Below are 23,010 nucleotides of genomic sequence, written 5' to 3' on the forward strand. Positions count from 1 at the left end.
AATAAAATAAACTAGGTTTTACTCCAATTGAACGCTTTCAAAAACTCGATTGGTGTAATGGAAAGTTATTACTTTTATTAGATAATCACATTTTTTTAGCATCATTACATAGGTATAAAATGATCTTCTGGTGAATGTTTTTATATTATATATCTCTTTAAAAAACTTAACTTTTTAACAAAACACCAGTTAACTGCAAGAACACCGTATTTGCGATTACCTAAAATTTGTTTAGCCTATTGTACATTGCAACCAAGTTGTCAAATCACTTGATGAGCATGTTAAAGGTCTGGTTGGGGGAGTATATCTGGAGAGGATTCGCCGCGTAGATGGTCACCGGCAGGTTCCACACCATCGTTTCTACAGGCAACTCTGCAGGTGCTTTCAACTCGCCGAACTCTGGATTCGGAATGCCAAAATCCATCAACGTGGTGGTTACAAATTCGAAGTGCAATCGCCACCGGACGTCGACGAGATCCGTTCGAAAGGTGGGCGTTACATGCAACGGAATCGGCACCACCACCTGGGTCTGCAGCGTGGCATAGCACACCTGATGGGAGGTGGAAATGGTAGACAGTTTCCCGCTTGGTTCGGGAGCGTCCTTGTCCCGTGAGCTTCCAGAAGTGGCCGATTTGTGCAGGTTATCGGCAACCACTCCGCTAGCTATGCTGGCCATGTCAAAAGAGTTCATCGAGGAGACATCATCCCCCGTAGAGGATTGGGATTGGAGCTGCTGGTTCTGGACGGGCTGTGGCCGGATGGAAAGCTCCTGCTGCTGCAGCTTCACCGAGAACTGGACGCAGCGCACCTGGCACTGGCCAAAGTCCAGGCTGCCCACGATGTCCTCGCCCAGTTTGTAGGCTGGCTTGAATAAGCAGAAGCGACCGACGAATCCACGCTTATTTGAAATGCGATAGAACTTGGGCGCCCGGCGAGCTGTTACGTTCTGAAAAATTCAGATAAAACAATATTTTTGAAAGATTTGTTGAATTATTTGGCCTGAAAAAGATGGTAAAATTGGAATTTCAATTTTATTTGTTTTGAATGTTTTTTAGTTTTGGATTGGTGGAAGGAAAGGCACGTAAACTGATTCAAGCATATTAAAAATTAGGTATACTTGCTTATAAACTAAGCTTAAAAGTACTGGAAAAGTGCATTTTTTGAGTGCCCAAAAAGCATTCAATACAGTTTGCAAAGCATTTAAACAATGTCTTATCGAATAATTCATCAATACTCCATGCAGTTCACATTACTATTTCCTACTAACCTTTAGATGATGCCAGGATATCTCCAGTTCGCTTATCTCGCGCTTCTCCAGGAAGGGATTAGTGGGTGCCAGCTCCTCGTTGGTCTCTACAGTTACGGGCAGTTCATCGGGCCGGGAAATTATCGGAATAGGCAGCACACGGATAGGAACGGTCAGTGTTTGAACCTTCGATTTGACCCGTTGCGTGGCAATGGTGATCTTGTAGAAGTACCGGATGTTATGACCTCTATATGTTGGTGGACCATCGCGGGGCACGAATTCGTTAAAGAAATCTGCAAAATTGATTGATTAAAGTTATTAAAAATAACTTCTTAAATTTCAACAGAAAGTTAGGCAAGTTGGACATTAATTAACAATATCTGCTTCTCACAGTATGTGAGTCAAACGAAAGATGAAGTTTGCTTTGGTTTATAATAAACGCTTAAATCTACAACAATTTTTGACACTAAATATATTTCATATACTTTGGTTTAATCGTATGTCTTGTGGGATATTCAACAACTCCGTAAAGGTAAAGAAATTACATAGGATTATTCGAGTAATAAATACACAAATTACGTGCACAACGAACTTTGTTTGAATCATTTGCAATTATCGTTTATGAAAAAGGAAAGTTAAAGTACTTTGACAACTGGCTTTTTACTGAGTGGGTAAGCAGCTAAAATACGCGAATTTGAAAGAAATTTATGTAGATTAATGTGACACTCTTGTTTCCATCGCTATACTCACACATCTTGGTCTCTCCACGCTGCAGGCGCAGGTCGCAGAAGAGGATCTTGGGTTTGGTGGCCACAATCACCTCGCCGGGCGCCTGGGTCACCGCATCCAAGGCTGTCCGCCCTACCATTTCCGTGAGTTCGGCCGTCCTGTCTCCAGTGGATGTGTGTGAGTAGCTGGTCTTCCGGTAGCAATGCAACTGCGCCGAAGCCCAGGCGAGGTTTTCCGGGCTGTTTAGTGGATATTTCTGGTCAATAGTTCAAATCTTCAATGCAGGTGCAACTCACCTTGCTTCGTTGGCATTTCCGCTTTGGGATGCGCTGTGCTCATCCGTGAACACTCTGTGGGTGAACTCAATCAGGCACTCGACTCGCTCGCCGGTGGCGTAGATGGCCGAGTCCGCTCGTACCAATTTGGCTTTGATTTCAATCATTTATTTACGTTTTTCAAAGGCAACAAATACATCGGGAACCGAGTAGAGTGACCGTTTGGGAATGTATTAGAAATACTGAATTGACAGATTGCGATCTTCCAGTAGGAATTTTTAAAAGTGCAATGAATAGTGCCTGCTTCTAAAATTTTACCAACTTATTGAATTGATGAACGAAATCGGTTACCTTAAACATTTTAAGGCTTTTCGCTGTTTTAATTCCTTACAAAAGTCTTAAGTTTCACTCTGCGCTTTTTAGAACTATTTAATTAAAGTGTTAGCGAATGTCTCAACCATGGTTTTTGAAATTGCTTATTTACTTCTTTGGTCTAGCCTTTTCAAATGGTCACATCTGGTCACACTGCAAAATGTTTAAGTTTTCGATGTTTTTGGCGGAAAATATCAATGCTTATCTATGTTTGAAAAAATTAGCATAAATTTTGTGGGCTCTTGTGGGATCGATCAAGTGAGCATCAGAGTTGATGGAATGGATGGTGAATAAAGAGCTTTCGATTTAAGTGAAAATTAAGTTTTTGTTTTTCCTATCCCTTTTAATATACTTTTTTTGTCACCAGTCTACTTATTTTATTAAATAGACTGAAACTCTTTTTACTAATTACCTTACAGGTCTTATTTATTTTTTTATTTTAATTTTTGAATATTAACTTTTCAGAATTCGACTTCGGCGTTGGGCCAGGAAAACGATCATACGTATATCTAGGCTGCCACCGGAAACCTTGTAAATATTAACTTCAACTCAAAATTTGCTCACAAAGTATGAATTAATGAAGACAAGAAATTTAAATTAGATTTTCACCTTATGCTTTTGCTAAAAAAAAGGCAAAACAGCTTAACTATTAAATAAAATATCCAGAATTCTCGCTTCCCCCTGTTTTTTTAATTTTTCAGGCAATTGGACTTTAAATAAACCAGATTTGACGGGAATATAAACTAAACTGACAACATTGGTGAGCACAGAACAGCGGGTGTTCAATTCACGTCATTCGATTGAAAAAAATTGGAACAAACTTCCAAAAAGCGCCGAACTCCGATTATTTCTATATTTTCAGAATTCATGTATTTTAGGTTCCTGAATATGAGATGAAGTTGGCAACAAGATAAATTTCTTAGAAAAATAAATAAAATACCGTTATTGTTTTGTAAATTGTAATTATATCCAAAATTATGTTGTAGATCTAGTTGGAATACTCATTTCATGTTAAGTAACTAGTTTGCGTAAAGTTTATAGTTTACGAGAAAATATCAGAAAACTGCTGCCTTTCAATTGTCATTTTAAAATTGGCTTTCTTTGGCCGCAGTCAAAAACATTTTCTTTTCTGACCAAAAGTTGGCTGAACTGAACGGAATCCAAGGACCTGATCAGCTTTGTTGAAACTTTGAAATTCGAAATTCAAAATCGTCGATTTCCTAACAGAAATGTTAAGTCATCGTTTCCCTACAGAAATGAGTAATCGTTTTCCTAACATTTCTGTAGGGAAACGATGACTTAACATTTCATTTGTAGAGGTGAAAACATAGGTGTCATCGATGTAAGCATCGATGTTGGCATCGATGACATCGTGTTGGCATCGACGTTTTTCCACTCTCCCGTTGATGGTCACACTGAGAAAAAATGTCGAAGGCGCGCGTTGCTCGCGTTTCTTGAGCTCTCCGATCGCCGAGTTTCCCATCTAAATTGCAACAAGTGCGGAGATCGTAAGTGCCGTGTTTTATTGTGATCGCTTCGCACCGCAATCGCAGCTTGTAAAAAGAGTGCTTTTTGTTTTTATTTCGCGATTTCTCCACAAAATTCGCATTCCCCTGTGCACTTGGCTCTCTTTCGACGCCGACTGCGCAGCCGCCGCGACGCGAAATGTGCAACAACAAGTTAAACAGCAACTACCAACACAACGACAAAGTTAACCAATATTTAATTGCTGGCTTAATTTAATTAGCGGCCCCAAGTGCAGTGCAAAATACGCAAATTACGGGGAAAAGCTGTTGATTCTGCTTCTCACCTGGATTACAGAACTGGATAAATTGGATTAAACGGGCGACAAAGAAAGAGGTATAGAAAATGAAGCCCCTTGATATTTATGAATTATGCCACCCCCTCTGAACTACAAATGCAACAATTGCTATGTCCGGCTTAGCAACAACAAAAATAACAACGGCATTCCAACGGCGTCTGCTTTGTTTTCCCTCACACACGCAAAGCCACCCGCTCCTCTTTAAGCTCTCTCTCTCTCTGTCCCGCTCTCCCCACCAGGGGGAAAGAGACGCTTCCAGCGGGATGTGGTTTTGCGCTTCTTCTCCATTCTCTTCTTTCTTTGCAAGAAAAGAAAAGGGTGCGACGACATTTCTATTGTTGTTGTTTTTCGTGATGGTATTTTTTTATTTTGTTGCTCACCTTCATACGTTATCAGAGTGTTCATTTTGATCGTTTGTTTCGTTTGCCAGAAGTCTCCACTGGAGTTTCATGCTCCCTCTCGCTTGCCCAAACAGTTATACCTGCGACCAAAGAGAGAGAGAGGGAAACCTGCGGATAAAACCAAGCAGCAGAAAAATCTCCAGTGGAGAGAGCCACTGGAAGATTGGAATTTTTAGTGCTCTGCACTGACTAACAGGTTTTTAGTAGTAGTAGCTTACATGCTTACTTTTCTACTACGATTTTTTTTTGTTGCGGCTTACAATTCTGTTTTTCCACTCCCTCTCTCATTTTTTGCACTGCAAACTTTCGGTCATTGTACTGTTGTTGTCTTGCCCACCGTCAGAGAACAACAACAATTGGAGAAACACTGATAGCCAGTACAGTGGAGCATGTCAAATTGGAACCTAGAATTTATGTTAAATTTTTTTTCTTATTCTATATATAAATTATAGTATTATAGTATCAAGAAGATCAATTACCTAATAATAATACTTAAAATGTATAACAAATTGTAATTATAGAGCTCTCCCTAAAAGTCACTACTTTTAAGTTAAACTTATTCAGCTTAAAGATTTTTATTTTATTTTAGATTTCAATAATTTTTTATTTTAGATTTTTCCTTTATTAAGTTGTCAAAGATTTTCTTAGTTGGCGGTAGAATAAATTAAAGATGTCTATCAAACGAATGTCCCCTGTAGCTCCACAAGCCTGTTTCTCTGTTTGTCATTCTCGCCCAGCTCCATTTTTGCCTTTTTCGCACACCTCACTGCATGCGACTGCAATTTTGTGCAGCTGAACTTTGTACTTCTCTTATTTTTGCATGACTCATGGGTTTGCTTTATTTCGGTTTATTTTTTCCTTTTAATTCAGTATAATTTCAAGTATGATTTGGCGGGGAAGTTCAGAGTTTGGGTGTAAGCAATGTTACCTGCTTTATTATCAATGGGCACGTTCCACATTCCAGTCACCTTATCGCGCGTTCTGTGCCCCAAAAAAAAGTCAAAAAATTATATTGCCCCACAAATAGTGACACAATGCAATTGCATTGACAGCTGATAAGGAAGGCAAAGAAAAACAAGAAATAAAATTACCACTTCCCAGAATGTGTACAAAGCCAATACAAAAAGCTGAATAAATAAGGTAAATAAATACAAAAATCAAAAACAAGGGCGGGGGTAAAATCAAATGTAGGACGGCGATCTACAAACGCCCATGCGAAGTGAAAAAGAAAGAGAAACTGGCCCACAAGCACAGGTACATTGGAACAAATGTGTGTGGCTACACAGGTGGAAGATAATCTAATTACGCCACGGCAAAGAGTCCCAATCCAAACAGCCGACTAATGCAGATAAAATATTGAGCCGCCGTTAAAAGAATTTCTGAAATTAATGTAGATCAGGGTGTGAGGGCCAGCCGAATTCCCTGTATGTTTTGAAATAGATTTACTCTATGAGGACATTTCTGTTTAAAGGGCGGAAAAGGCCTTTCAAAAGCATTATATTTAGGGTCTGACAAAATTTGTTCTTAAAAGACCGCGAAATTTTATCTTCGCTAGTCTGATATTGTCTCGTTATAACTTTTCAGGATTTACTAAATAACCAATTATTAATGAAAGAAAAGTTTTTTTTTTACTATATTGTACAATATTAATAAATTTTATGTTAAATTAATACATTAATTATTTTTTATATACAACATAATAAGTAAAATTTGATTCATAAGTATACAAAAAATAAAAATATATAAATATTTTCAATGGAAATGTGAGCAGCATACATTTACATTTAGGTATACTTAGGGCAAGCTTGATAAAGTGTGTTAGCTAGTAAGGTTATTGTGCCCCAATAAAAAAATGTTATCAGAAATTCGTAATAGTTTGACGCCAAAACAGTAGATAAGCTTTACGGTATCGTATCAAATGATTTAAAGTGCCCAGAAAAAAAAGTTTACAGTCCAAAAGTTAAAAGTATATTTTCGCCAAACTAAATTTGTAAGTTTGAACTATTCTACGTATGTGTGTAAATAGTTTTGGAACTGGTAAACTGATTATTTTAACTATTTTTTTTCTTTTATTTGTAATATTTCTTTAAAGATGTGATTTAAATTGTCTCAGTCATATTTTCTTTTCGTGCGATGTGGGGCATGCCCGCATTAGCCAGCGCTCTGTGTTGGCTAAATGGCATTCTCAGTTTCCTGGCAGTTTGGGGCCTCAACGGCCCCACAATCTCCGCACTCGCACGTCGTGTACTCCTTCAATCTTTTATTTTTGCGCCTATTTGGCAATACCTCATTCGCCGCTTCGCGCGTAATTGGACCCTTTTGCGTTTCTTGCTTCTCAAATGCAAAATGTTTATTTTTGGCTTTGGCTTTGTGTTTGCATGATCACCGCCCTCTTCTCCGCCTTTTGTTTACTTTTGCTTTCAGCGCGCCAGCGTTACTTTTGTGGTTCTGCCCGACGAATCCATTTTGCTCAAAGTTGTATGCTGCTTTTTTGGGGGAGTTTTAGCTGGAAATCCGAGCTTTTGTCCGTGCAGCTGTTTTCGAGTTATTTTATTCATATGTTCTATGGCTGGATGGAATGCATAAACAAAGCTCGTGTGGATTTGCTAATAATAATTCATGGGAAACCATAAATATCACATTTTGAATTAGCCTTATAATATGAAAATTCCTACAAATCCGCCGCGCGAATCGCTTTTTGTTGTTATTTACTCAATGGTATTTTAATATACAATTCATATGTATCTAATTTTGTAACTTATAATTTTTGATCAGTTCGGCTAAGCGGTTGTGTACGGGTCAGTGCCACGCCCATTGTTTGGCCCGTGGGCCAATTTCCGCCCCTTTAAAGCTTAAACGTGCGCAAACCCGTTTTGCAAATCGAATGCTGCGCCAGTCACTCACTATCGCAATAGGAGCATAGCTCACAGCTCACTCGCTCGATCGGCTAAGAAACTCGTTTTCTTCTGCCGCCTGACCGTGATTTTATTTTGTTGTGTGTGCTTTTTGCTGCCGTTTCTGTAGTATGCTCTTTTTTCTGTTTGCTTTTTTTGCGAGTGAGTTATTGTCGTAAGGCGATCAAACTTGACTGCTAATGTGTGTGTGTGTGTCTTCAGGAATATTGTTCCACTTTGTTTGCATTTTATCTGCGAGGTTTCATGTGAGAAAGTTTGTAGATCAGTTGGAGTGCGCATATCCCGCTGACCACCACCCTGCACAATTGCACATGGAAGTTTCTCATCAGTAGCACATTTTACACGCGGTTAGAATTACACAAGACAATCAACTTTAGTTAGTCAAGCAGAAAAAAACACTGCTCATCTTGCTCATTCAGATATAACGGTAAGGGTATGCAACTTACTGCGACTAGGAATACTGTGATTCAGTGATTATCTGGAAGTCTGGAAATCGGTTAATTCTTTTGTCTTATTATCTTTAAACAGTCTTTTGATTTAGATCTCCCTCTGATCCAAAACATTTATTATTACTTTTTTCAACTATTCTGCTAGTAGTAGTAGTACTAGTAGTTTCTACTTTAACATTTTTGGGTTGGTCACAATTTGAAATTTAAATTTAATTACAACAAGAAAGGAAGCAAACTTCGGCAAGCCGAAGTTCATATACCCTTGCAGCTATTGCAAAAATTAAATATTTTTTAAAACATTTAAATTATGATTTACTTGCGTATATGTCCAAAAACATTGAAGCCATGATGACTTGCAGCTCAATTATTATATAGTTATATTTTTATTATTTCTATGGGAGCTATATGATATAGTCGTCCGATTTTGATGAAATTTAAACCGTAATTCTGAAATATTTAACCATTACTATATGTCGAAGAACTAAAAAAAAAAAATTAGAAAACAGCAAAGTTATAATTTTTTTTATTTATTTTTTCAATTGTTCCTATGGGAGCTATATGCTACAGTGGAAGTTTCATGCAGATAGCTTTAAAACTGAGAGACTAGTTTGCGTAGAAACGGACGGAGAGACGGACAGACGGACATGGCTAGATCGACTCGCCTAGTGATGCTGATCAAGAATATATATACATATATAGGGTCGGAGATGTCTCCTTCACTGCATTGCAAACTTCTGACTGAAATTATAATACCCTCTGCAATGGTATAAATATAGTTTAATTATATAAATTTTTTTTTATATATATTTTTATTTGTTTTTTTTTTTTATTTAAAGTGTTCTTTACAGATATATGTGCATTTTGTTGAAAAATTTTGTACATTTTATAATAATCTTATAAGAATCTTTATAGTTTTTTGTTCGTAATATATATTTCTACTATCCGCCGTCTTACTGTGGAGGGATCTCCATCTCAGACATTTCCCTATTACGTGTCAATTGACTGTTGGCCTAATGGCCATAAAATATGCATTTTCCGGACCGATCGCAAACAGGAGATCTCGGGGAAAAGTCAAGCCTACAAACCAAAAACTTAAGCATTCCTATCGCATAATAGCCCGACATGGAAACATGGTAGGAAAACAATGGAGAAACATTTTGGCTACATCCCAGAAAACTCGTTGACTTTTCCTTTCTAGCGCAATGAGTTTCATTCTCCTGCCATTTTTTGTCTTACCGCCGCTGATTGACAAGCGACCCTTGCCATTGATGGACAGAAGTGCGACAAACAGGAGTAGGTACATAAAGGTGCAACAAAGGGCCGGTCCTCACATAGATGACTGTACTTTTTCTACCTTTCCCTTCTGGCTTGAATGAATGGTTCGGAATTTTCATTTGGGTTAACTTATAAGGGAAAAACCGTTTTTCCAACTACGTTCTACGTCAGTGCACTCTCTCCTCCTGGTTCATACACAGAGAAAAAAAACATTTATCTAATTCAATTCAATTAAAAACTGAATTAGTGTGACAATGGCACCAGTGTATATAATAAGTATTCGTTATTTTTTTTGTTTAGTGTTGAATAAGTAATAGGTTGTTTTTTATATGTGAGTTAGATCAGACAATATTTTGAATATTACCAGAAAGGCACACGATATATAATAACATTACTTTTTCACAGACTTATAAAACTTATTAAATTTTGAATTTTCCACAGTGTACCTCTTCGATCCCTTTTTTATATATTATTTTGAGGCATAGTAATTTCGAAGGTGTGCGTGTGTTGCCCTTAGCTAGCTACCTGCTTTGCATGATCTTGATTTTTGTTACCTGGTCTGGACTGTTAGACCCTCTTTTTGTCTTTATGGGAATGCTTTCAAAAGCGCCGTGTGTTATACGAGGAGTGTTGATGCAATACAATTCCACCCCTGACGTAAATACACCAAGAGATATCATTGGAATGCGCTTGGCAACAAGTTTGGCAGAGTACTCGGGATTTAGGGACACTTTTATAGTGGTATTGTTTGAGCTGATAAATTGGAAACATATTTATAGGCCAAGCACCAGTTAAAAAAAAATAACAAAAACAATAAAAGATTAAATTAAAAAATGAATAATATTAATATGAAAGGTGAATTGGTTTTAAATAATTTAGATACATACAAATCCTTATAGTATATACTTAAAACCAATACCAAAGTAGTATAAATCTAGATAAAGTAGCGTTTTAAAACTATTTATAAGTATTAAAAATATTTCCGGCAGTGGTGATTCTATCCCGAGAGAGTCTAGTAGTCGAACTTATTGTTTTTTTTGTTGTAGAATTTGGTAATGTTTCAGAATTGTCAGCGTCTTTGTTCGCTGGATTAACGAAATTCCTATTAAATTATGAGCAGGATAGACCGCACCGCCACTCAGGCTTCTGCGACTGGCTCACTGCGCACACAAATGAATGCATAATAGGGTCTTAATGTGTCTACCACTGCCAATCTTTATGTCCGTCTGAATACCTTCGAGTTTGCCTGAAAATGCTTCATTCTCTATGTTTTTTTCAAGTACCGCCTCATTGAAACTAATTATTTTGTCCGTCTTCCAGTCTCTGAGCCGCGACAGCTGATTACCAGCTATTTGCTTTGGTTTTTCATCTAACGGCGGTGTTTTGGCCTTGTCTTTTCCCTATTTTAACAGCTGCAAATTTACCGCCCTACTACCTATGTTACTGATTTTTCGTTTGCTGTTGCCGTAATTACAAAGATGTTAGATCTTGCCAGATTTTATGGGACGCCACTTAGCAGATGTTCAATTTATGCACAGTCTAGTTGTTTTCACGACTTAACTTTGTTTGCATTATTTCGTGTAGTAGTCGAAACTTGGCATGATATTGGACATTTTGGCAGGGCATTCCAGTGGAACATTGCAGTACTTAATCATCTCTGTTTCAATCATAACAATCTCAAAATAATGTAGCTAAAATCTTCCTAAAAATGGAAAGTTAGTTATGTTTAAAGGTATTCGGTCTTTTTTATATTTTAGCCAATATAAACCGATGTTTTTTATAACTTTTTTTCCTACACATCATGTGCACAAAATACACATTTTTTCATTTGTAAATCTCTTAGGGAAAGTAATTTGATTGATTGTGAAAGCATACAAAAGTCAATTGATTTTTAAATGCTCTGCAGCATAATTTCCATTAAACAAATTAAGGATCAAAGGGAAATATTTGATAACAAGTTAGAAAGGGAGTGTTCGTAGACAGAGAAACTCCAAGTTGCCTAAACTTCGATAAGTGAATTGCAATCGTTGGCAGTTGACAGCTGCGCCTGCGCAATAGACAACGCACGAATAATGAATAAACATGCCAATCGGGCGAATCCATGCGGCATTCCATACATCAGACCGGTTGTGATTAGGAATTTCTTTCCCGTACCCCGTATTTTCCGATTTTCATAAACAATATATCTGCATTTATGAGTGACATGATGGCCTGCGTCTGTTGGTGATTTGCCAAGCGAACGGCATACAAATTGCTTATGGCATTTAATTAAGATTCCCAAGAAACTCGGCAACAGTTTGGCGGTTGTGAAATTCGGTTTGTGGTTAAATTTTTAATATTCATAATTGATACTGCTTTGATGAGAATTGTTTATGGGTGAAATCGGATACAGGACTTGATTTTTTGACTGAGAAAAAAATAAGTATTTAAAAACGTCAAAATTCCTCTCCGTTTATTTATGTAGTTGACGAAACGCTTATTAGCTTTATATATGGAATTCCATTTCTAAGGTGTAATTTTCTTCCCAATACAAACTTTGCGAAATATAACAAAATATTTCAGTAAAACTCCCAAAATCAGTTATCAATAAACTATTTATTTACTGAAACTTGATCAATAAAAAGTCGGGAAATGATCAAAACAATTTTACTTTCCACTTTTGTTTATTCCCTTTCACATTTTCCACATTAATTGAAATTATATTGCCAATTGTCGCAGTTGTCTGCTTCTTTATCGACTCCTCTTAATGTCTCGTCTTTCGTAGTTCGCGTTTGTCTTTCTCCTATGTACATTGTGTTTATCTTTTATGGGCGTTGTTCAGCCAAGTGAAAGTTTCAAATTTCCAAGAAGTACGCCCTGAGATATGTCTTTGTGTCACTCAGAAACAGTTTTTGCCATTAGAAGTAAGTACACGATCATTTAGCAACCGCAATTGCTGCTGCTACTTTAGCTGCTTCTCAGATGCTGGCAATCAACGACTTCAAAGCGAGCAACGGGTTCCGCCCCGGCATAATTTTCCCACATTAAGTATGCACCTACCGCTGCCTTTTTTATGTCAGGAAACAGCTCTGTACAGTGCGTTTAAATATTCTCAGGCAGTGTGCAAGTTAGGGGCTTAGTAATATTTATACTATGAGAGTTTACACCAAAAGGTCACAGAATTGAAGTTTATAAGATTTTGTTCCGATAACATTTTTTTTCATCAAAGAACTTTATTAACATATGTCATTATTAACTTTTTACGAGAAAACTGATTAATATCAATAACAAATTATTGTTTGTATAATGTTGCAAAGCTTATAAAAAAGGACTAAAAATTTACAGAAATTAGTACGTCATACAAGATTTTATTTTGTAAATACTCAATTAAAGTCTTTACTTTTCCCCCCTAAAATAAATTTAACCGTTTCATAATAATACCTATTTATATTTTTGGCGTACACTGTGAGCGACTGGGTATCTCGGATGCATTAAACAAAGCGCAGGCAGTCGCGTCTTTTAACCGGTTAATTGCTTCCTGGCCTAATTAGGCACCAGCAGTCACAACAAACTCAGCAGCATGCAAAATGGCAACATCAGATACAACTACACTTGGGGCAAGTTAACAACCCGAGTGCGTCATCTTAACTGTTTATGCTGGCTGTTGCAATTATATTTGGATTTCTTATGGTCATTACATGAGCGGTGGCTTAGTGTGGTCAATACTAGGCGAAACCGGATGGTTTCGGACCACACCTGACCAGCGGGGCGGAAAAACTTTTCTCCCATTCAGCAACTTTTCACACTTTTTAATTACGCAAAGAGAGAAGATAGATTTCTCTTTTTATTTCTGTTTGTTTTTACAAAGTCATTTTGAATAATAATAAAATATATATAACTGCTTATTGCGTAAGTAGTTTATAAAGAGAAAAAGTTTAATCCCATTGTGGTTTAGTAAAGCGTTTATATTTCATATAAGTTTCGGGAAATACATTGTACTTTTTTGAAGCAGAGAACAAAAGTAGTAAATAATAATAAATAATTTGATTCATAGTTGGCAAGCCAAACTCAGAAGGAAGGGGGCAAAAATATTGTTATTATTAAATCTTTGTAAATTGCAAAGGACTAAGACATTTCGAATAAATATTATTGTTGGTACTGACTTAATGATTTGATTGAAAAAAAAAGGAAATTTATCCTCTATGGGATCTCACATATTGTTTTTTCCTCATATCTAATAGCTGCCTTTAAAAATCGAGATTGTATAAATCAGTCCGCTGGATAAAAATTAATTAATACTGATTTTATGTTTTTGATCAAAGCCATAGTTATAAATATAACTAACCTACAATGTTCGATTCTTTTAAGGAAGTAGGATGGTTTCCAAGGCTGAAAAAAGACAAATTTTATTAAAGTCTTTTAGACGGTAAATGCCTATATTTCAAAAGTATCCAGGATTTTTTATTCCGTCGGAGTCTCTTCAAAAAAGTGGTGTCATGTGGTGCGTAAGGCATGGGCCCACAGTGATATTAAAAAAATTGTTATTGATTTATTTAATATATTAGTTTATTGTGGGGATGAACGAAATTAAATTGAAAAATATTGCACTTTGTATTTTTGGCGCGGATTTAAAGTCAAAGGTACCGTTTTTCAATAAAAAAATCAGCCTATTATTGCCTGTAAAAATATTAAAAAAATGTTTTTAAATAAAAACTTCGTTCATCCGCAAGTTTTTACTGTAAAAAGGATGTGTGCAAAATTAAATTTAGATTAGACCATTACTTTTTGACTTACGTTACGCAACGACTTGAAAAATGTAGTTTTGAGAGTATCACGTCTAAAGTTTTTTACATCAGAGAGTTTTAGTCCGATCGACATGAAATTTTCACAGGACTTTTTACAAAAAATTATCAAAACCATGTTTCTTTTTAATTTGCCACCCATCCTGCCCCCTTAACTGCATTAACTGCGAGATCATCCATAGTCTGCCTGCGTTGCCACACCCCACTCGATGATCCATGCATACTTAATTAGTTAATTTCCCATAAATTTCTGAGCTGGAGGGAGTGCCCGGTTTGTATGTGAAAATATGCAATAGACTACGTAGGTATGCTCCTGAAGAGTCAAGGCTAAATGTTACCTGCGATCCATAATATCTGGACAGGGAAGTTCAAAAAATGTTGCGGCTTTTAAAAATAGTTTCTTAAGAAAATCAGATATATACTTCAAATTCATGACATACTTTTTAAATTTATTCACATATATTCATAAATATTGTTCAATGAATAACTTACTTATGCGCGCATGCAAAACTTCACATATACGGAGAAAAAATCATCCCCTTCGGTAAATTTATATTAGCATGCATTACTCATTGATTTTTATTTCAACTTTTAGTTGCGTGCTTGTTGTGCTAATTACAAGGAATAAATATTTGCAATATGTGTAGAGCCAGAAAATGTAAGACGAGAAAATCGTAAAAAATTGTAAAAAAGAAAACGCTAAAAACCATAAACGGAAACTATTAATCAACTTTCACTTGATTATTTGTCGCTTCTTTATCTTCTCTGTCAATGTTGTTGTTTCACCTATTAGGACTGATATTGATGTTGTCGTATTAAGCTTTTTATTAAAGCGTTTATTTGAGCCATCCACGCATAGTCAATGTGTTTTCATTAATGATGTTTGCCCATATTAGACCAAATATTTGTTTTGCTTTGAACCACGTTTTTCTTTTCTTAAACAGCTTCGTTTATCAGGCAACAGGTTATTGACTGATTTTACATATATATAAGATTTCTCCTAATCTCCATTATCTTTAAATTTATCTTGATTGCTCCGGCATTTCCTTGAAACTCAAAAGTGTTTTTTTTAAATGTTTGTTCGAAGTTTTAAATACAAAAATACTTTGGGAATTATGAAACAACCTGAAAAGTGGAATAAATCGGGGACTAATTAATGACCTAGGAATTTAAATAAACCAAAACCACTCCTAAAGGATTTTACTCAGTTTTTTACAAATATTTCCAATATAAGAAAAACTCAACGTTACATTTTATTTTTAACAAACTTACCCAAATCACAATATTTATTTATAAAAAATATAAAAAAGTGTGTAGTTTAAATTTATTTATTTATTTAATTAACCTAATTATTATAATTTAATAAAAAATTATATTAAGCTATCATATATAATTTCTTTTCTACAATAGATATGGAAACAAAGCATGAATTTTTACAATTTCATAGAATAAGTCTTTCAAACATTAGTTCCGCTAGGAACTTCCTCTAGTTTGAATGTGTATTTTTTCCTTTTCAAGAAGTATTTCTTTGCTTTCTACTACACCTACACTGTCTATATTTCGGCTAGCAACAGTTCAGGGCTCATTAAAAATTTCGCTCAACCCAATTCCATCAACCAATTAAGCGTGGCCCAACAGCGAAATGATTCAGCTACAACAATGACAACCAACTTGACTCATATAGTGCGTATTTGTTTCTGTTTTTATAGACCATACATGAGTATGTATGTTTAAACTTCTTTGGGCTCATCACTCGCTTCCTGCTCAGTTCGGCGGTCAACAAGACCAAAGGCGAACGCAAAAAAAGTTAAGCAAACAATAACAATAACAGAAAAAGCAACACAGAGTAAAAAGAGTCAATAACCACGACGGTATGCCTTTTAAAGCCGTTTGCCGGTTTATTGTTTTCATTTTCGCTCTCAAGAAAATGGTTTTTGATATTTATTTTCATGCGAGAGCAGAGTCACCGCAAAATCTTGGCAAGAGTTGAACAATAAAACCGTTAACAACATTAATTTAATTTAACGCAAAAGCAAAAATGTGTTGACAAAAATGTTAATAAATTAGAAACTAGAAGGTGGCAAATTTATAAAAAAATCGAAAAAAATGGCAATTAGGTAATTCAAAATTTTGGAGAAACGTTGAAAATAAGAAGCGCTTGTAATAGCTTTAAAAGCTTTAAAAGCTTTAAAATTGTTTTATTTAAAAAAATAACTATAACTTATTTAATTTTTTCCAATTTTGTAATTTTCTAAATACGATTGGAAAAAAAAAATCGTCAAGATATTTCCTTCCCTTCAAAAACAATTAAATAATTGATCTTTGCAAATTAGACCGCCAAAGTTACCTTTAGTGATTGTTTAAACGCTTTTTTATATCCTAGAGTATTTATTTTTATAACTTGCGTCTGCTGAATGTGTCATTGGCTGTAAAGTCAGAAACAGAAAAGGAGGAAGCCACAGTAAAGCAGATCAAAGAAACCGTTGTAAAAGAGCTCTCAAATACCAATCGACTGAAAGACAAACAACCTGAGAAAAAGTGACAAATGTTTGTACAATATATTAGTCGGATTCCCCGACTTATCAGTAAGTGTATTGAAGTGTCATAACTTGCAGAGGATATAATAGTTTTAAAATCATTAAAATCATATATCAAAATTCTATGTTGGTCTGACTATCTGGCTTTACTTAAAATTAATTCGTAAATAGGAATTGTTGTAGGTTCATATTTTTTTCCTGTACATTTTTCTATAATTGCATATACCATTACAATCCATTGTCCTGACCGTAGACTGGGTGCCTTGCGAATTCTGAACTCGTATTGGATGCCTCTTATAAGGACTTTTGATTGGCACTCATCACAGTGTTATTCGCGGTGATCCAAAAATCAAGCATGTGCACAAGAGTCGCGAATAATAAATTCAGAGGTCTATTGTCAGCCTGAAAGAGTTTGCGTGGTATTGGCAAGGGATAAAGATATTTCTAGACAATTAGTGAATCTTTTAATTCTCGGTTAAATAAAACATTTCGAGAATTATCTAAGTTTTGTTTAGTGGTCCATCATAACAGATTTAAATACATCTTGTAGACAAACTTGTAATATGGGCCTACGCAAGATCAAAAACAGTTTTATCTTAAAAATCCTAAATAACTATTATTGAAGATTTGTCAAAATAAAAATCTCAAAAAGACTTTGTATAAGATTTGTCAAAATAAAAACCTCAAATAACGAATATTTTAGATTTTATAAATGCTAATATTTTAAATTTTACTTGGCAATATACATGTTTTAAATCTTGTTTTAAATATTGCAGATGGTGTTGATTTATTTTCACTGTGCAGATCAGGTGTTTTCTCTGAGGGAAGTGCAGATTAGTAATTCGCCACCTCGTCTGTATTTAAAAATTTTTTTCAGCCTCTGGCTGTTTCCGTTTGTTTTACAAACCCACTGACCCCGAAAATAATTGAAATAAAAAACAAAACAACAACACACAATCGCCGAACAGAAACTGCAACCGGCAACAAGTTTTTGCAAACATTACCTCTAGATGCAGAAAAGGTGGAGTCAAGGGGAGGGGTATGTTATGTGAGGTGAGTCTATTGCTGCAGGTGCCAAAGCTTCAACAGCTGCATAAAAAAGAAAAAAACTGCAAGAGAAAAAACTTTTAGTTATGCCTAGGCTAGCAACAATTTTACATGTCCCAGACCCACTTCGTGAGGTTTGAAGCTTCTCAGAAACTTTGCATCTATATCTTAAAAATCACAGATGTGTCTAAGTGGATAGTGTATAGCAATACAACTAAATTGAACCTGTCACTTGTTATATAAATAGTTTTATCGTAATATAAAATACATTTTAAGCTTTTTGCTTTAAAATACGCATAAATTGAAACAATTAGCAAAGTCATCTAATTTTAAAAAAAGTAGGCATTTGAGGTTGAAAAAAGTCCTCGTGTCGTGTATCTTTAGCCTAAAACTAAACCAATAAAATATAAAAGTTGATATCAGAAGGAAATGCATATTGCTACTTTGTATTTGTAAAAACATAAATTTTTTTTTTTGAAATTAACTATAAAACTATAAATTTAACCACAACTGTTCCTGCATCTGTAAATGTAAGTTTATCTCGGTTTTGTATTTTGTTGTCTTCGTACATTCACCTCCTCTTCTGTCAATGGGCTTTGTTTATGTTTATGCGCCTTGTTTTGCGGTACTTCTCTTTTAGCCTTTTTTATGTTTGTTTTTTCTTCAAGCCACCAAGCGACACTATTATTTGGCTGCGGTTTTCCGGCTCGTTTTTAATTCGTTTTATTATCTCGCCTCTCGCGATCTTTTCCGGAGCATTTTTATTCCCAGACCAGCAGCAAAGCAACAACATCTACATCAAATGTCACCTTTATGTCTTTTTAATAATGTTGTTAAGCAATTACAGAGTTTGCCTCTGTTCCCGCTGGATTCGCTACCCCACTTTTTGTGGAAGCAGTTTAAATATTTTGGTTTGCTCCTCTGTTGGAACGGATTGTTTGTTCCGTTTGTCCATCAGTTAACTTGTAAGGAATTTACGTGACAAGATAATACATTAAAATTAGTGGTTTAGCGATAAAGAATTCTGAAAACAGATTCATTGTGGGAGTATTATGCTTGAAATTATATTAGAGATCCAGTGGGACAAAAAAATGCAAAGCGACAAATCAACAATTTCCTTTCTTATTTTTAAACATGTTATATTTTGGAGACTCACATTTCGTATAATTAACAACCATAAAATAGAACAATTTTAAAAAGACATTTTTCGAAACAGCACAACTCCCTGCACTTCTTAAAATTTCTAGCCCTTCAATGTCTAATCAACCCTGAAAACAAATATATATGCCTTGGCTTGGCAACCATTGAAGTGCAATTTGGGCAACGCACAACGAAAAATACCCAAACACTTTGACGAAACCCTTTTTTCGTTTTGGTTACGTCTGAATGCAGCTAAAACTTCTGCTTCCACAACTCAATAAAAATTCAAAAAGACAGGGTTAGAGATACATTTCCAATTGCAGTTTCCATTGACGACGTGCGCCCTCGCGGAAATAGTGAAAATAGCTTTGCATAAACGGTTACCATCCCATCCACTCCACCACGAACACCACCCACCCTCCTTATAGAACGAGTGGTCTGTAAATCGACCAGTTTCAGTGCGCAAACGACGTGTTCCCCCAAGCAGAACCGCTGACGGTTATTAAACTGCCTATATAAGACGGAACAAGAACAAAACAAGCAACAGAACTCGGGGTAAAAAAATGCCAACAGATAGCAGGGAAAAAGTTTAAAGAACTCAAAGAGGAAAGGAGGGTTGGAAATGTTTAGTTCAGGCATAGTTCCGCTCTTTGACATCACTTCTCGTCGAAATAACTTTGCTGAACTCTGAACGTTTTCTTCCACCGTTCACAAAACAACAGAGAAACACGCCCTAAATAACGTCTTGAGGTTATTTGTACAAATGCACTGAAATTTTCTGCTTTGATGAAGTTATTTGTTTAGGGTCGCTGAGCGCAGAAACTTGGTGTGGGAAATTCTGGTAAGATATGATCATGTAATGGAACTTTTAATTGGCTTGTAGAGGAGCCGGCTGATTGTCATATACTTATGTGGTAGATGACATGTGCCAGGGAAACCCATGATCCCCCACTCTCCGGAAATGTTAACCCAACCGATCATAAATCAAGAAGGCCTTTTTCATTTATTACCCGTGAAATTTTAGTGAACGAATGAGAAAGCTAAGGCTAATTTAATATTAGATTAAAAAGTTAGATTAGTTTTAAAATATTAAAAATTTTATAAAATTTAAAAGTTTAAATATTTCTTATTCTGATTCAGTTAAAGTTAAACATTTATTTTTTAATTAGGTAAATAATCACAATTAATTTTTTTTAACAAAGAAATCATGTATAATGCGGATTTCTAGAAAAAAATACAAGTAACAAAAATAAATAACTATTGAAATTTAATATTGAACAACTATCCATTTGTGGTGTTGGCCAAAGTCTAGATAGTCTGTATCATTCCCACATTTGCGATATTCTTTTATATATTCAAAAAAATTGTGTTTGAGTTTTTTTTTTAATAAAAAAAAATAAAAAGAAATTCAGAGCAAGGGTATTTATCAAGCTGAAAATAGAACTCATTCAATAATCATTATTTTTCTGACTTTATAAAACTTTAAAAATAAATGTTATTATTTGAGAAATAATTTAAACTCGAAAAATAATCGTTAAAAATAATTTTTTTTTGTTAAACTATGTGGGTGCGATTTTCACGTACGCGAGGGCGGTCAAATAACTCCACGGGTGTCGCGGCGACTTAAACAATAAAAAAAACTATTTGGTACATAAAATCATAAATTTGAAAAAAAATTAAATTGTGAAGCCAGTTAGCTTAGCTTTACTTAAGTTGTTGGTGTTTTGAAGCCGTGTTTATTTATTTTTGTTGATGATACCAATATATTCTGAAAGCAAAAAAGTCTTTTATCTTAATCTTTAAATATCAATTCCAATTAAAACATATGCTGTAAAAACTGAGAGCTTGTTTATCAAATAAAGCTTAAATTTCAGTCATTCATGACTCATTTTGTTTTGATTTCCTCATAAGCCTTTGGAGGTGTACAGATTTAAATTTAATATAAGTTTTTCTGCCCCTCTTGATCCATTGGTGTTTACATTTGGCAACGGAAATTTAATGTTCGCCACATCTGCGCCAACTTTTTACTTTTCGCTTCTGATTCCGCCTTCGTTTACGATGCTTTCATGGAAGTTGTAAACCCAGAATCTAATTTTATCTAAAATGTATGCTTTGTTTACAGATAGTCAGAGCCCCCAACAAAACGAAATAAAAACGACGTCACACTGGAGTCACAATACGATTAATTTTTCCAGAACTGAGACGAGACTTTCCCCACCCCGAATACCACCTGTACAGTATGTCACATGATAAGAAGATGTTAGATCGCGAGGCAGTTCGTTCAGTGATACAGCAATGGAATGCCAATCGATTGGATCTGTTTGCGCTCTCCGAACCAGACGAGGTAAGACTGCTTTTCAAAGAACAAAGAGCTACGTAAACTTTAATCATTTTAACCGCAGAACCTGCTCTTCCATGGCGTTATGCGCTTTTACTTCCAAGATGCTGGCCAGAAAGTGGCCACCAAATGCATTCGCGTGGCTTCCGATGCCACCGTCACAGATGTAATAGGTAAAGTGATACATATTAAAAGATTATTCCCACAACTGTCAAATAAATCACCCAAAAATTAAAAAAAAATTAACGTGTACTAAGAAAACTGCATAGTTCGAAACCGTATGCAGCAATTCGTGTTTTGATTTGTTAGAATACCTACTAGCCATTGAAATTGCATTTTATATTCTAATAATTTTAAGCATTCGTTTCCGATTTGCCCTGAATGCAAATATTACAAATAAATCGAAAAAAAATCGAAATAAATTAAAGTAGAAAACTCAAACACGTTTGCATTAAATTGTCTTTTAATATGTCAAAATACATTGCGATTGGAAGAAATCACGATTTTTTATTTTGTGAACTTAAAGCATAATTGGACTTCGGTTTTTATTTGTATATAAATACTGTTACCATAAGGAACTCGTTCAACTTGCGTAAATATTGTTCAGGAATAGAAAAGTTTTAAATAGATTTGTGAAGTAAAATTGTTTTAATAAAACTAAAATTAAAATGGTTAAATAAAATATAATTAAATAAACTAATATTAAAAACTAAGTGTGGTTAAAAAATATTGAATGCATTTACTATTCTCCCTTAGACACACTCATTGAGAAATTCCGTCCCGATATGCGAATGCTATCCGTTCCCAACTATGCCCTTTACGAAGTACATGCCAATGGCGAGGAGCGCAGACTAAATGCCGACGAGAAGCCGCTGTTGGTGCAGCTCAACTGGCACATCGACGATCGCGAGGGTCGGTTCCTGCTCAAAAACATAGACCAAAAGACCACTGTGAGTAGTCATCGCTTACTGACTTAATCAATACTAACCCTAGACAACCGTTTGCAGCCCATCGAGCAGACAGATCTGAACTTCAAGCGAAAACTCTCGAAGCGTGAGAAAAAGGAGCAGAAGAAAAAGGACAAGATGGCTAAGCTTAGCTCCGATCCGCCCACCTCCAATGGCAGTCATTTGGGCTTAGGCAATGGTATTGGCGGATCCTCGGGATCAGCCCACATGAATGGCACCGCCGGAGGAAGCGGTGGCGATGGCAGCGATGCCGTGGCCGGAAAACTGTACACGGAACTTCCGGAAACTTCGTTCACACGATCGATCTCAAACCCGGAGGCCGTGATGCGACGACGGCGACAACAGAAGCTCGAGAAAAAGCTACAACAGTTTCGTTCCAGGGATGGTGGACCGGATACCGGTGGCACCCTAAAGATTTATGGCGAGAGCCTGTGCCAAGACGTGCCCTACAAGACGCTGCTCCTCTCGATCCGCGACTGTGCGCAGGCGGTTGTCCGAGAAATGCTCACAAAATACGGATTGGAGAAGGCCGATCCACTGCACTATTGCCTGGTTCAGGTGGGATGAGTAAAATAATTAAATGGGATTGATATAGAGCGGTTTCAATTAGTAGTAGGTAGCTTAAGTATTAATCATTGTTTCCATTTATGTTTTGAAAAACATACGAGAAGTTGCACTTTATTATTGGTTACACACCTACAAAAAGGTTTCCTTT

General features: G+C 35.8%; 2 protein-coding genes across 2 annotated transcripts in view; one reads left to right on the forward strand and one right to left on the reverse strand.

Annotated features, from left to right (window-relative positions):
* Nucleotides 1-49: 49 nt before the first annotated feature.
* On the reverse strand, nt 50-2,469 carry LOC128266420 (RAB6A-GEF complex partner protein 2). The gene is made up of 4 exons (XM_053002923.1): nt 2,272-2,469; nt 1,997-2,214; nt 1,268-1,539; nt 50-946 (listed from the first exon to the last, which is right to left on the reverse strand). The coding sequence occupies exons 1-4, from the start codon at nt 2,415-2,417 to the stop codon at nt 266-268; spliced, it is 1,317 nt and encodes a 438-aa protein (XP_052858883.1). The 5' UTR covers nt 2,418-2,469; the 3' UTR covers nt 50-265.
* A 1,546-nt stretch (nt 2,470-4,015) lies between these two features.
* Nucleotides 4,016-23,010, forward strand: part of LOC128252712 (afadin) — a 52,846-nt gene continuing 33,851 nt past the window's right edge. The window contains 5 exon segments of the mRNA XM_052980659.1: nt 4,016-4,482; nt 21,112-21,333; nt 21,392-21,500; nt 22,084-22,277; nt 22,335-22,853. Of these exon segments, the coding sequence (XP_052836619.1) occupies nt 21,229-21,333; nt 21,392-21,500; nt 22,084-22,277; nt 22,335-22,853 (927 nt within the window). The 5' untranslated portion in view covers nt 4,016-4,482; nt 21,112-21,228.

Source organism: Drosophila gunungcola, chromosome 3R (assembly GCF_025200985.1).
Source record: "Drosophila gunungcola strain Sukarami chromosome 3R, Dgunungcola_SK_2, whole genome shotgun sequence".
Classification (NCBI taxonomy): domain Eukaryota; kingdom Metazoa; phylum Arthropoda; class Insecta; order Diptera; family Drosophilidae; genus Drosophila; species Drosophila gunungcola.

Coding starts and splice junctions, on each gene's coding strand:
- LOC128266420 (XM_053002923.1), bottom strand. CDS start 2,417: ATGATTGAAATCAAAGCCAAATTGGTACGAGCGGACTCGGCCATCTAC. Junction 1,540..1,996: donor GCGTGGAGAGACCAAGATGT/GTGAGTATAGCG, acceptor TCAATTTTGCAG/ATTTCTTTAACGAATTCGTG. Junction 947..1,267: donor TATCCTGGCATCATCTAAAG/GTTAGTAGGAAA, acceptor TGAATTTTTCAG/AACGTAACAGCTCGCCGGGC.